At 49.7% G+C, this 13,359-nt stretch overlaps 1 protein-coding gene across 2 annotated transcripts in view; it reads right to left on the bottom strand.

Moving 5' to 3' along the window:
* The window catches only part of LAMP2 (lysosomal associated membrane protein 2), a 58,235-nt gene extending 46,031 nt beyond the window's left edge, over positions 1–12,204 (bottom strand). For both annotated transcript variants that reach the window (XM_055120377.1, XM_055120378.1), the window contains exon 1: positions 11,938–12,204. In XM_055120377.1, coding sequence (XP_054976352.1) covers positions 11,938–12,001 — 64 coding nt within the window. In that variant the 5' untranslated portion in view covers positions 12,002–12,204. The remainder of the gene's footprint in view (positions 1–11,937) is intronic.
* Positions 12,205–13,359: the final 1,155 nt, after the last annotated feature.

Below are 13,359 nucleotides of genomic sequence, written 5' to 3'. Positions count from 1 at the left end.
CACACAGGGCTGGAAGTGGAATCCAGACCAACTCCTGCATGCAAAGCATGTGCTTTGGCCCTGTGCATTATCTCCAGTCCCAATACACGACTATCACCTATGCACTGGTTAACGGGCACTGGATGAGCATTTGAAAAGTTTCTAGTTTGGCTTCAGTACAAAGGGTCAGAGTCATCTACATGTATGTGTATTTGTGGGGTACATATCTGAAAATAAAATGGAGAGGTCAAATGGCTGAAGTATATGCCCAAGACTGTGACAATAAATTTTTCCAAGGTTATTTGGGGGAGATGGGCCACACCTGGAGGTGCTCAGGGCTTACTCCTAGCTCTGTGCTTAGGGGATCACTTCTAGTGGTTCTTAGGGGACCCTATGCAATGCCGGGAATTAAACCAAGGTCCGCTGCACTCAAGGAAAGCACCTTAACCCCTGTACTGTCTCTCCAGCACTCTAATAAATTCTCTTCTACTTAAAATTGATCCCAGGAGGGAAAAAAAATACGCCCATTTGGGGGCTGGAGAGAGAATACAAGGTTGGGTTCAGGAGCTTGCCCTGAAGCCAGGGTTCAATCCTCAGCACTGCCTATGCGCTCTCCTGCAACTCCCCCACCCCTGCCCAACTAGGAGCGTGATTCCAAAGCAGGGCCAGGACTAGCTCCTGAATTCCTGTGGTCCCAAAACAGGCCAACCAAAAAGGAGGGGTCCCATTTTATGCCTGCTGCTTTCCATTAACAGAACCTGGACTGACATACTCTACAGTTTTCAGTGGCAATTTTCTGCAGAGAATGTTCTTGGACTAGGGAATCACAGAGAAGCCGGAACGACCTTCCATGCACCTTAAAAATGGCTGTGTTCTTAAACAACAAAGGTGCAAAGGCAGCATAATCGGAGAACTGATGCACACAACAGACTTGGAGGGGAAGGGTATGCGAGGGAGGGATATTGGGGTTCTTGGGTGAGGGAGACAGGTACACTGGTGACGGGTGTGGTACCGAACTTATGTGCATAAGAAGCCATTCTTAACAGTAGTGTAAATGATCAAATTCAAGTTCTGGACTAGGCAGGTCCTATCCCCACATTTCCGCATACTGTCTACCATCCTGAATTACTCCAGTATTCCATGCCTATAAATCCTGTTTTCTGGGACCAAAGTGATAGTACAGAGGGTAGGGTGTTTGCCTTGCATGTGGCTGACCTGGGTTGGATTCCTGGCATCCCATATAGTCCCTCAAGCACCACTAGGGAGTGATTCCCGAGAGCAGAGCCAGAAATAAACTCTGAGCACCACCGGGAGTGCCCCTCCAAAAATATATAAAAACAAACAAATAAATACTGTATTCCCTCTCATCCTCAACTCCCCAAAATAACAGCTGCCAAGGGTCACTTGGCAACAAACTGGTCTGCCATAATAAATTAATAGTACACAGCCAGTAATTTGTTAATAATAGGGAAAAGATGCCCAGAAGCCTGTGGATAAGTGATCAATATGGAGAAATTCAAGATTCCCTTTTGACAACGTGTCTACCACTCATTTGAATGTCAATCTACTCCTGACACCCACGCAGCTTATCTGTGCTTCTGCTCTGGCTGGGTCTTCTATATGGATGCCATCCATCATGGGTGCCACAGGGAAACCTCATATTCCTGGTAGTGCTGAATACATATTAGAGTCTCAATAAACACCAAGATCAAAGGGAAAAAAAAGGGAGCCTGCAATAAAGATGGAGGACATGGCACCAACTCCTCACTGTTCCATCCTTTAGTCTCTTGCTCAAGAAGCTAATGAACAGACCAGCTTTCCTGGGGCACTCCCTTATTTTTGTCTGTGTTCTCCTCCATAAATGTGGATTTCAAGCTAGGAATGTCTTTTTTTCCCTGTAAATTTAAGGCTGAAACATTTCCACTTGAATCTCAAGTCTCCAGGGAGCTAATTCCATCTTACTGCTATGTAAATTTTAGAGTAGCCCAACAAGTTCTGCTTCAAAGTCTCTGTGGACAAAATACCACTGTATTTTGAAAAGATAGATCAAAGGGCTGAGCTCCTGCTTTGGTTCCATACACCTGCCTACCCCACCCCCTCACGCCACCCCAGGACTGCCAAGACTCCCACCAGGAACCCCTGAACGCTGAGTTGTAGCCCCCAAACAATATAAAACAAAACACAGCTATAGAAATAAAATATATTCTAGGTGATGTCATTACAGAGCTGAATTTATGCTCCCAAGAAAAAGAAAAGGTCAGGCTTCAAAAATCAACTTTCCCGGGGGCCAGAGAAATAGTATAGTGGAGAAGGCACTTACCTTGATTATGGGCGACCTGGGTTCAATCCCAGATACTACCAGTATGATCCTTAGAGCACGACAAGGTGTGACGCAAGTGAAGATCAAGAAGTAAGCCCTCAGCACTGCTGGGTCTGGCCCAAAAAAACTAAAACAACCCTTCGCCACCACCACCACCAAAAAAAAAAAACTTTACCAAATTCAACCCTCTCAATCTTATTTCCAAAAGTCATTTAGGGGCCTGGGAGATAAAGTGCAAAGGGCTCCTAAAACTTGCTATGCATGTTGGAGGTTTGGGTAGGATCCCAGGCACTGCAATGTTCCCCCAAGCACAGTGCTAGGACTAGCCCCTAAGCACTGCGGGTGTGGCCCCAAACAAGAACAAAAAGTCATTTATAGTTCCCTTAAGAACTCAGAATTTGGGGCTGAAGCAATAGCACAGCGGGTAGGGTGTTTGCCTTACACAGCTGGCCAACCCGGGTTCGATTCCCAGCATCCCATCTGGTCCCCTGAGCACCGCCAGGATTGGTTCCTGAGTGCAGAGCCAGGAGTAACCCCTGTGCATCGCCAGGTGTGACCCAAAAAGCAGAAAAAAAAACCCTCAGAATTTATCCCGAGTTAAATACTGCAAAAAGTGGCTAGCTTTTGAAACATCCAATTGAACCAACACATAGCTGAAAAAATAGTTAAGTATCAATAATATGAAGGAAGGCGGTATAGTATTTGTGGTAAAACTAATTTTTTAAAAGCTAAAAATCAGGGGACAGAGCGATAGTATAGTGGATAGGGCGTTTGCCTCGCATGTGGCTGACCCGGGTTCGATCCCCAGCATCCCTTATGGTCCCCCAAGCCCTGCCACCAGGAGTAATTCCTGAGTGTAAAGCCAGGAGTAAGCCCTGAGCATCGCTGGGTCTGACCCAAAAATTAAAAAAAAAAACACTAAAAGTCAATATAATAAGGTGATGTAGGTCCCAGCCTTGGCATTGAAGAGCTAGAATTCAAATTATGCAAACTTCTAGCAGTCAAACTTCCTAGCTAGGAGCCTTTGGGCAAGTTCACCTTGCTAAGAACTGTAGTGTGAACTACTTTAAATTGTTCTTGGAAGGGGCTGGAGCGATAGCACAGAGGGTAGGGCGTTTGCCTTGCACGCGGCCGACCCGGGTTCGAATCCCAGCATCCCATATGGTCCCCTGAGCACCGCCAGGGGTGATTCCTGAGTGCAGAGCCAGGAGTGACCCCTGTGCATCGCCGGGTGTGACCCAAAAAGCAAAAAAAAAAAAAATTGTTCTTGGGAAGTTTATCTTTCTGAGCTAAAAGAATTTTGCCAGCACATCCAATTTCAGCTTACAATCTTCCTTTCTCGTAATTGTTTAGCTATCTAAAGGAACAGCATCTAGAGGGATCCTTTCCAACTTTTCCACATATTCATCGTATCTATTTTTCATAGATAAGTATGAAAATAAAGATAAATATAGGACTGGAGCAATAGCACAGCAGGGAGAGCATTTGCCTTGCACACGGCCGACCCAGGTTTGATTCCTCTGTCCCTCTTGGAGAGCCCAGCAAGCTAGCGAGTATCCTGCCTGCACATGAGAGCCTGGCAAGCTCCCCATGGGGTATTCGATGTGCCCAAAACAGTAAGAACAAATCTCACAAGAGACGTTACCTGGTACCCACTCGAGCAAATCGATGAACAACAGGACGACAGTGCTACAGTGCTGTTTTGCATTCTAATGATTTATGGACTTACCAATTCAGAATGACATCTGAGGAACGGGTTATGCACGCACGCATGCTCACATGCACGCACGAAGGAGAGATGGCACAAGGGTTAAGCAACTGCTTTTGCATGCAACTAGCCTGGCGGCTACACAGTGTCACCTGAGAACCAGGAGCAGTGACCCCTGACCACAGAGCCAGAATAAGTCCTGAGCACAACTGGATGTCCCCAACACACACACATACATGCACAAAGGCTGGAGGTAGTACAGTAGGCTAAGGCACTTGGCCTTTCAGGAGGCAGACCCCAAACCTCAGTTCCATCCCCGGTTTGGCATATGGTCTTTTCCCAGCAAATGGCATTTTCCAAGCACCTGCAGCGGTGACCCCTGCTGCCCTATACACAGATAGAAAAAAAAGGAATAACCGGGGCTGGATTATAGCACAGCGGGTAGGGCATTTGCCTTGCACACGGCTGACCCAGGTTAGATTCCCAGCATCCCGTATGGTCGGTCCCCCAAGCACTGCCAGGAGTAATTCCTGAGTGCATGAGCCAGGAGTAACCTCTGTGCATCGCCGGGTGTGACCAAAAAGAAAAAAAAAGAATAACTACTGAAGCGCTGCCACATATGGCCCAATCCCCTACCTCAAATCCCACTACCCCACTGACACATATAGGCTCTTGCTTTCCAGTAAATTAATAAAATCAGATTGGCACTAACAGTTCCTGATTTACCATTTCTAAGTCAGGATAATCACTGCATGCAGCTGCTGACACTCCTGATTTCAAGTCAATCTCTTCCAAAGGAAAATGCTAGGCCTTGAAATGAAGAACTTTTCTTAAGGTCAGAAAATGGCAAGGTAATTAAGATTCCACACTCTCCAGCAAATGCAAGAGCCCATTTGCAGAATGGGGACTTGGGTGACCTCCAGAATTCCCCTTGCCACCAACAGCAGGAGACTGGCAAGTACATACAAAGTACACTTTGGGATTGGAGGCCATCTCTGATCACTTGAATAAGAAATGAGGATGTAAACGTCTGGGCAACTGGAGGGGGGGAAAGCATGCTTCCGTGCCAAGGATCACTTATAGTCGCCCCAATGCTGTGAAGTTATACATGATTATACAATTTTCACCCAAGGTTATAGAGGAAGGGCACATACAGAGGAAATAATGGAAAAGCTACCAGTTTAACACAGGTGAAAAACAATGACTGGGGCTGGAGTGATAGCACAGCGGCTAGGGCCTTTGCCTTGCACACGGCCGACCCGGATTCGATTCCCAGCATCCCATATGGTCCCCTGAGCACCACCAGGAGTAATTCCTGAGTGCACGAGCCAGGAGTAACCCCTGTGCATTGCCGGCTGTGACCCAAAAACCGAAAACACACACACACAAAAAGAAAAACAATGACTAAACTAAGTAAGCCTGTCCATTCATTCAAGCATCTCTATTGTAGCTGGAGCAATTTTAGCAAAAGGCTATGATAAAAAGTACTTGGGGCTATATATGGTACAGTGGGTAGGGCACGTGCCTTGCACACTGCCAACCTGAGTTCAATCCCTGGCACCACATCAATGCCACCAGGACTGATCCCTGAGCACAGAGCCATGTGTAAACCTTGAGCACTGCCAATATAACCCAAAAACTGGGGGGAAAGCTGTTTCACATAATGTGTTAAGGCTACAGAAAAACCTTAGTGGGGGCCAGAGAGATAGTACGACCAGGAGTGATCTCTGACCACGGAGCCAGGAGTGAATCCCGAGCACTACTGGAAATATCCCCCACATACACCAAATTTACACAAAACTCAACAAAAGAAGAGAGACTGGTTGTAGAAACTTCCTTCTCACTAAGAATGTCCTCATTTTCCACATTAAGCTTCACTGCTATGTATCTAGTAAGATGCTAATGTTACATGGGATTAAGCTATATTCCATTGATTGATGAATCATCTGCACTATGACCCAAAAATATACATGCAACACTTCATGCTAAAACCAATTTTGAGGTTCACAGAAGAAAAGCAAAGCAAACTGGTAGAGCTTGCCATCATGTTCCCAGTGCCGCCCCCCCCACCCAGCGCACCCCCGCAACCAAAGAACACTCAACAAAAATGTACTGAGGGCGGCAGCAAATCTCCTAAGCCTGGTACACAGGAGACTTGTGTTTGATACCTGGCATGGCAAAAGGAAAAACACACAAAATTTTACTGAGGGTTAACCTAGGTCCTATGCTAGGTGGGCAGTGGGGGGAAAATCACAGAGTGTCAGATACTTTCTAGAGCTAGAGAGAGAGTACAGGGGTTAAGGCACGTGCAAGGGACCAAGGGTGCTTGGAAGCTTGAATCCCAGGGGGTTCAAAAACCCAGAATTGTCCGGAGTGATTCCTGAATACTAAGTCAGGATTAAGCCCAGAGTACCAGAGGGGATATTTTCTGTTGTATCAAGATTTGTATTAGTCCCACAGAAAACAGGCTGGCCCAATAATCTAAGAGTTTTAGGAGAAGACAGCATTTAATCCTGTTCTCGCCATAGCCCAGACCACCACTGATGGGTCTAGGTCTCTCACTCACCCCTATTATTTGCTCATTCTTCACTTCAGGCTTCAGTTTCTTCACAGCCCTCAACACAAACTGAAACCAGAGTGTAGACAGCCTGACATCTCCCACTAAAATATAACTCCAGGGGCTGGAGCGATAGTACAGTGGGTAGGGCATTTGCCTTGCATGCGGCCAACCCAGGTTCGATCCCCAGTTATCACCAGGAGTAATTCCTGAGTGCAGAGCCAGGAGTAACCCCTGTGCATCGTCAGATGTGACACAAAAAGCAAAATGTATATATACATACACATTAGCTCCAGAGCCAAGGTAATAATACAGCAGGTAGGGCACTTGCCTTGAATGTGGCTGACCAGAGTTCAATCCCTAGCATCCCATATGGTCCCCATATGATCATATGATATATAGGCATATATATCATATATATCCCCATATCCCCATATGATCACTGCCAGCAGTGATCCCTGAGCAGAGCCAGGAGTAAGCCCTGCACATTGCCTACTGTAGCCCCCAAACCAAAATAAATAAATGACTATATAAAAAATTATCGAACAATAAAAACAAATAAAATGTAAGATCCGGGAGAGGAGAGTCCTCCCTGTCCCGGTCTATCCACCGGATCCAGAGCTGTATCTTACCCTCACAGAAGTTTGAGGGATAGCACAGAAGCGGTACTGAATTACGGGAGGAAGTGGGGTTCCTCATTATGACCACACTTACTACTCTGGTTCCCTGCCGAACCAGCAGCTGTCGAGGAGAAAGCACCATCAGAGCAGAGATGACTGTTACTTCTTCTAGTACCTTTGAAAAATTAGAGGTTATTCACTTAATACTGCACCAAATCCTGTTCCGAACTTGGAAATGGCTTTACATAGACTCTGACCTTATAAAAGCCTGAGCCCCCAGGAAGAATGCCAAGGTTGGGGGCTGAGGAGATGCTCAAAGGGCTGGAACACACGCTCTGCAGGCAGGAGCCCCCGAGTTATTCAGCCCCTGGCACCACAGGGTCTCCCAGCACTCTATGACCCAAATCCAAAAAAACGTATTGCTCCAAAATGTCAAACAAATGTTAACAGTCAACAATGTGCTCAGAATTCTGAAATCTGTGAGAGCACAAAGAAAACAATGATGCAAAGAACTGATTTTCAACTATGACTGACAATAATGCCTCTCTTGACAGCATTGTTTCAGAAAGTCCTGAGTTGTTACTCATTCAAATAAATATAGGCATAATTCACTTTCTGTGCAAACGTCCCAAACAAACGGCCCCCAGAATTCTCTTCTGCTACACTAAATCACTAATGTTTTGTTTTGGATTCATACCCAGCAGTACTCAGGGCTTCCTCCTGGCTCTGTGCTCAAGGATTACCCCCTGGTATGGCTTAGGGAACCATTTGGGGAGCTGGGGACCAAAATGAGGTCGGCCACATGCAAGGTAAGCATACAGCACACTGAAGTATATCTCTCCTGCCCCCTAAAGCAGCTGGTAAAAATAATAACTAATGGTACAGGGTCAGAGTTATGAATTTACTGAGTGAAAATAGCACAGCTAGCATGATATAAATTCAGGAGAAATAGTACAGCAGGTATGGCACTTGCTTTGCATGCGGCCAAGCTGGGTTCTATCTCTGGCATCCCATATGGTCCCGAGCACCTCCAGGACTGATTCCTGAGAATAGAGTCTGAGCACCACAGGGTGTGGTCACCCTCCACCAAAAACCCCAGAAAATTATTTTTTTAAAAATATTTCCACGAGGGGCTGGAGCGATAGCACAGAGGGTAGGGCGTTTGCCTTGCACACGGCCGACCCGGGTTTGATCCCCGGCATCCCATATGGTCCCCCAAGCACCGCCAGGAGTAATTCCTGAGTGCAAAGCCAGGAGTAACCCCTGAGCATCGCTGGGTGTGACCCAAAAAGCAAAAAAAAAAAATATTTCCACGAGAGGCTGGAGTGATAGCACAGTGGGTAGGGCGCTTGCCTTGCGCATGGCTGACCCGGGTTCGATTCCCAGCATCCCACAAAGCCAGGAGTATCCCCTGTGCATTGCCGGGTGTGACCCAAAAAGAAAAAACAATTTCCATGGGCTGGAGAGATAGCAGAGCGGGTAGGGTATTTGCCTTGTAGGCAGCCGACCCAGTGTCAATCCCCAGATCCCATATGGTCCCCCCCAGCACCACCAGGAATAATTCCTGAGTGCAGAGCCAAGAGTAACTCCTAAGCATCACTGGGTGTGACCCAAAAAAAATATTTCCAGCAGGTCTTTTAAAATCCTAGTCGTGGTAGGATTGTGATCTAGAGAAGTCCATGTAAAACCCAGTAAAGCAATTAAACACCCACTACATTCCTAACAGTTAAAACAACAAAAACGGGCGGGAGCAACAACAGTACAACCAATAGGGCATTTGCCTTGCACACAGCCGACGCAGGTTCAATCCCCGGCATCCTGTATGGTCCCCAGAGCCTGCCACCAATTGATCCCTGAATGCCAGGGGTAAGTCCTGACCACAGCTGGGTGTCAGGTGTGGCACAAAACCACCGCCCCCATACACACAAACAGCCGCCCAGTGGCTTTTGAAGCTCCCTGCTTCTCACTGAACCAAGAGCTGTCAGCTCTGGTGCTGAGATGGCTCCCGATCTCATCCTGTTACCTTTGAGAACTCTGACCTGAGGCCCATTACAAACTCGTACTTCTCCAAGTCCTGCGCAGAACTTGGAAGTGGAGGGAATCAATCCTGGAACTCGCCCAAGACGATGAAATCTAGTTAGTGCCAATCGATAACACAGCAAAGCAGCCGAGGAGCTGCAGGTTCCTTGCATGTGCTTCTGTCGCCTGATTATTTTCTGAAATGAGCAAGCACTGGCTTTGGTTATAAAAAAGAAAAAGAAAACCACACGTACACACACCAAAAAAATTGTCACTTAAAAAAAAATTCATAACCCGCAAACTAACAAACAGGCCACCCTTGAATTTGTTTTTGAGTCCTGGGACGTGGTGTGTGGATGCCATGGGCAGTGAACACCTGATTATCAGCTGCCCTGGGCAGATGGCTTCAAGCCACTGATAAGGCCCTTTTCCTTGTCAACAATCCTGTCAGGGTTGCTGGGCTCTCACCAAGTGCACTTCAGCAGTTCCCAGTTCCAGCTGGGCTCAAAGCGAAGTCTGCATCCGGGGAGGCTTCAGACAACACCAAAAAAACACCACCTTAAACCTCGGACAACGAGGAGCAGGAGCTTTCAGATATTTGGAGGGGGTTACCCCTTTGGCGTATGTCAATTAGAGCTCTCTAGCTGCTGTGCTAGAAATGAAAGCTCAGAAATGAGTAAAACTCAGTGTGAGGCCTGGGGGGGGATGTGTCAACAGATTATGTAGCCCCTGGCAAACTCCAAGGCAAAGCAGTGGCGGCAGAGAGGGAAAAAAACCAACGTGTCTGTATCATCCTGAGAACTATGTGGAGCTGGGGGCTGGAGACAGTACACTGGGTAGGGCATTTGCCTTGCGTGGGTTTCAATCCCCAACACTCCATGTGGCACCCTGAGCACCTCCGGGAGTGATCCCTAAAAACAGAGGTAGGAGCAAGCCCTGAGCACTGCCAGGTGTGGTCCCCTCAAAAACCAAACCATTTGGATGGGACAAATTCCAGCGCCACAGCTAAAATACTAGATGCTACAGCATCGCTAGGTTAGATCAAGAACCTTTCCCTGTCTGGAAGGTTTCCCCATGTGGGAATTAGCTGGCCGTGCTGAGGTGGAGAACTCCTGTGAGAGGGCTAGCTAGTAGAAGGGTCGAATATTTAAAAACCTCCCCCATGGACCTCTCCCCACTAGACAACTAAGGAACCCCCAATTTTGACAACCAAAACAACGCCTTCCCAAGAGCATCAAGCGTCCCAAAGTTGAGCACCCACCCTTCATCCGTTAATTTTCACCTGACACGAAAACTGTCAACTGGGTGTACCTCTCACAGCCTACCCAGGGCCCCTAACAGGTCCAGTTTCCCGCCTGCCTGCTGTGTTGGTGCCTGTCTCCTTCCATTAATCCTCTTATTAAGCTAAGCAGCAAGAGTCAGTGGGGAGCAACAAACACAGGAAGAATCAAGTCAGCAAGAGGCCTGTTGGGCAAAGTTCACCTTCCTGGTCTTCAAGCTGTCAGGAGGGCCTCTGTGGCTTAGCTCAGCGGTTAGGTCAGACCCTCAGCAAGCAAAAGAAAAAAAATCCTAATCTTAAAACCATCAGGGACTCACTGCTTATAGGGAGGTACTAGGTGGAACAGCGCAATCTGGCAACATCCATCCAGTCATTTTCATTTGAGATTTTAATTATTTATTTATTTTTTGGCGGGGTGGGAAGGCTTGTTCCCTGTGGAGAGGTGAAACTGGGGCTCCTGAGTTTCGGCCCATCTCTCAGGCCCCTCCCATCATTTTTAGGGGCAGGTAACAAGCGAATCCCTCGAAATCAACGACACCCCTCTCAAAAAAAAAAATAATCGGCCAGTTGCTTGATAGAGAAGTAGAAGCTTCTGAGGTCTATTGGGCTTAGATACTTCACCCCCTCTCCCCGAAAACCTCACACCGGGAACACTCCCAACTGTTTGGGCCTTGGTTTTGGTTTTCTGTGCCATTTTTTCCCCGTTAAGAGCTGGAGAGGCAATAAAGAACGGATGGAAAACGGAACCTCAGCCCCTGCCTCCCCACAGATCGGCCCTCCCGCCACGGCCAAAGTTCCCACGCGACCCTTGACTCTCCGGAGGTGGCCGGAGGTTGCAGCCGAGCCTCCTCGGCGGCGATCGGCCAGACCCCCTTCAGGTCCCTCGGCCCTGGAAACTTCCCACGCGGCCCCCTTCCTCCGCTCCGATCTTCCCCCCCCTCCCCCGCCTCCCAGCCCCTCCCGCCCGGGCGCCCCCACGGGGCCCCATCCCCATCCCGGACCCGGCACCTACCCTCCCCGATCCGCCCCACGTCGCTCTCGGCCCCCTCCGCCACCATCTTCCAGGCCACTGTCCCCTCGTCTCGGGAGGGACTCTGCCAGGCGTCCCCGCCACCCCCGAATGCGAGCGCAGCGCCCTCCCACGCCGAAGCCCGGCCCAAGTTCTTCCCCTCCCGCCGCCTCTGCTCCACTTCTCGCCGCGCCGGGCCGCCTCCCGCGGCGTCCTGCCCCCCCCCTCCCCCGGCGGCCCCCGCCCGCCCGCCCCGCGAGCCGTCCCGGGCCCTCCCGCCCCGCCGGCCCCGGGATCGGGCCTTCTCCCGGTCACGGCTCGCCTCCCCCGGCCCGGCCCGCCCGCGCCCGCTCCACTCGGGACCCGTCCTGCAGCTCGGAGCCTCGCAGCCGGGCGCCGCGGGGCCCCGGGCTGGAGAGACGAGGCAGGAGGGCCGGGCTACTCACCCAGAACCAGGCAGCACAGGGCGAGCACCAAGCCCGGAGCCCCGGAGAGGCGGAAGCACTCCATGATCCCGCAGAGCGGCCGGAGGCGGCGGCGGCGGCGGAGGAGGAGGAGGCGGCGGCGGCGGAGGAGCAGGAGGCGGCGGCGGAGGCTGAGGCGGCGGCGGCGACGACGAGAAGAGCCCGGAGCCGGGGGGAAGCTCGCTCACGCCGGCGGAGAGCACTCCCGACGGGCGACCACAGAGCTGGAAAAGCCAGGAGTCGCCTTTTCAGCGCGGGTCATGAGACTGGGGGCGGGGCTCCCTGCCGCCTGCAGCCAATGGGCGCAGCGGAAAGCTGAGCGAGGGGATGGTGAGGTAGGGGCTGTGGGCGGGGCCTACCACGCCCTGGTTTTTCGGTTCACGCTGTCTTCCTCTCCACGGAGCCGCGCGCGGGCGGTCCGTTTTGGGGAGCCGGGGAACCCAAGAAGTTTGCGGGGGGGAGAGGCCGGGGCGGGGGGCTGTTGGTGCGGCCGTCGGGGAATCGGTCGTAGGGGGAAACCTGATTCTTTCCGAATTGTTGGAGAAGAGAATAATACGTGTGGCGTGGAAACGGTTGCTAGGCACCTCTGCGTAATAGACGCTAGAAAAGCCGTAATTAGTCTGCAAGCCCTGTTGCCACCTATGCCGTTCACGGCATTCAAGTAGACAGAACGGGTGGCATGGAGTCGCTGACCGCGACACCAGGATGTGGGCTTGAAGTTTGCCTCGTTACAACACCCTGTTTTTCAGCTGGGGAAACTGAACTCCGAAAAGGGAAGTTATATTGTTTAAAGACAAACAAAAAATGAGAAATAAAAGAACAGGATAAATAGAAGGGGGGGGGGAACCAAAAATCGGGACCGGAAGGGTGGTACAGCCGGTAGGGAGCTTGGATTGCAGGAAACCTACCCAGATTCAATCTCTGGCACCACATGCGGTTCTCTGAGCATTCCAGGAGTGATCCCTGAGCACAGAGCTAGGAGTAAGCCCTGAACACAGCAGGTTACCCCTCCACACACACCAAAAAAAAAATCCAAAGATCTTCTCTATCTCTCCTACTCAGGGACCCCATAAACGTCTATCCTCCAGTTTGTCCCATGCATCCATGCATAACTATTCTTTCATAAGTTTATATTAAACATTCTATTTGGTAACAACACATGAAAGCATGCAAGCATGATCAAAGTATCTTCTTCAAGTACTTTCCCAAACGTTTTTTGTCCTTTCCCAAACTCTACATCCAAAAAGGAAAAAGTGCGACTTCATAAAACCTCGATGTACAAACATCAGTTCTCATAAACGATGGTCCGCAAAAGACTTTCCAAAACTTACAGTTTTCTGTCTGCTCATTCCCCTGGGATTCTGAACCTGGCGGTGGTTCTCAGTCCTTAGTTGAAAGGGACCT

This window comes from Sorex araneus, chromosome X (assembly GCF_027595985.1).
Source record: "Sorex araneus isolate mSorAra2 chromosome X, mSorAra2.pri, whole genome shotgun sequence".
Lineage (NCBI taxonomy): Eukaryota > Metazoa > Chordata > Mammalia > Eulipotyphla > Soricidae > Sorex > Sorex araneus.
Note: the sequence above shows the minus strand (reverse complement) of the source record. Positions and strands in the feature narration are given on the sequence as shown.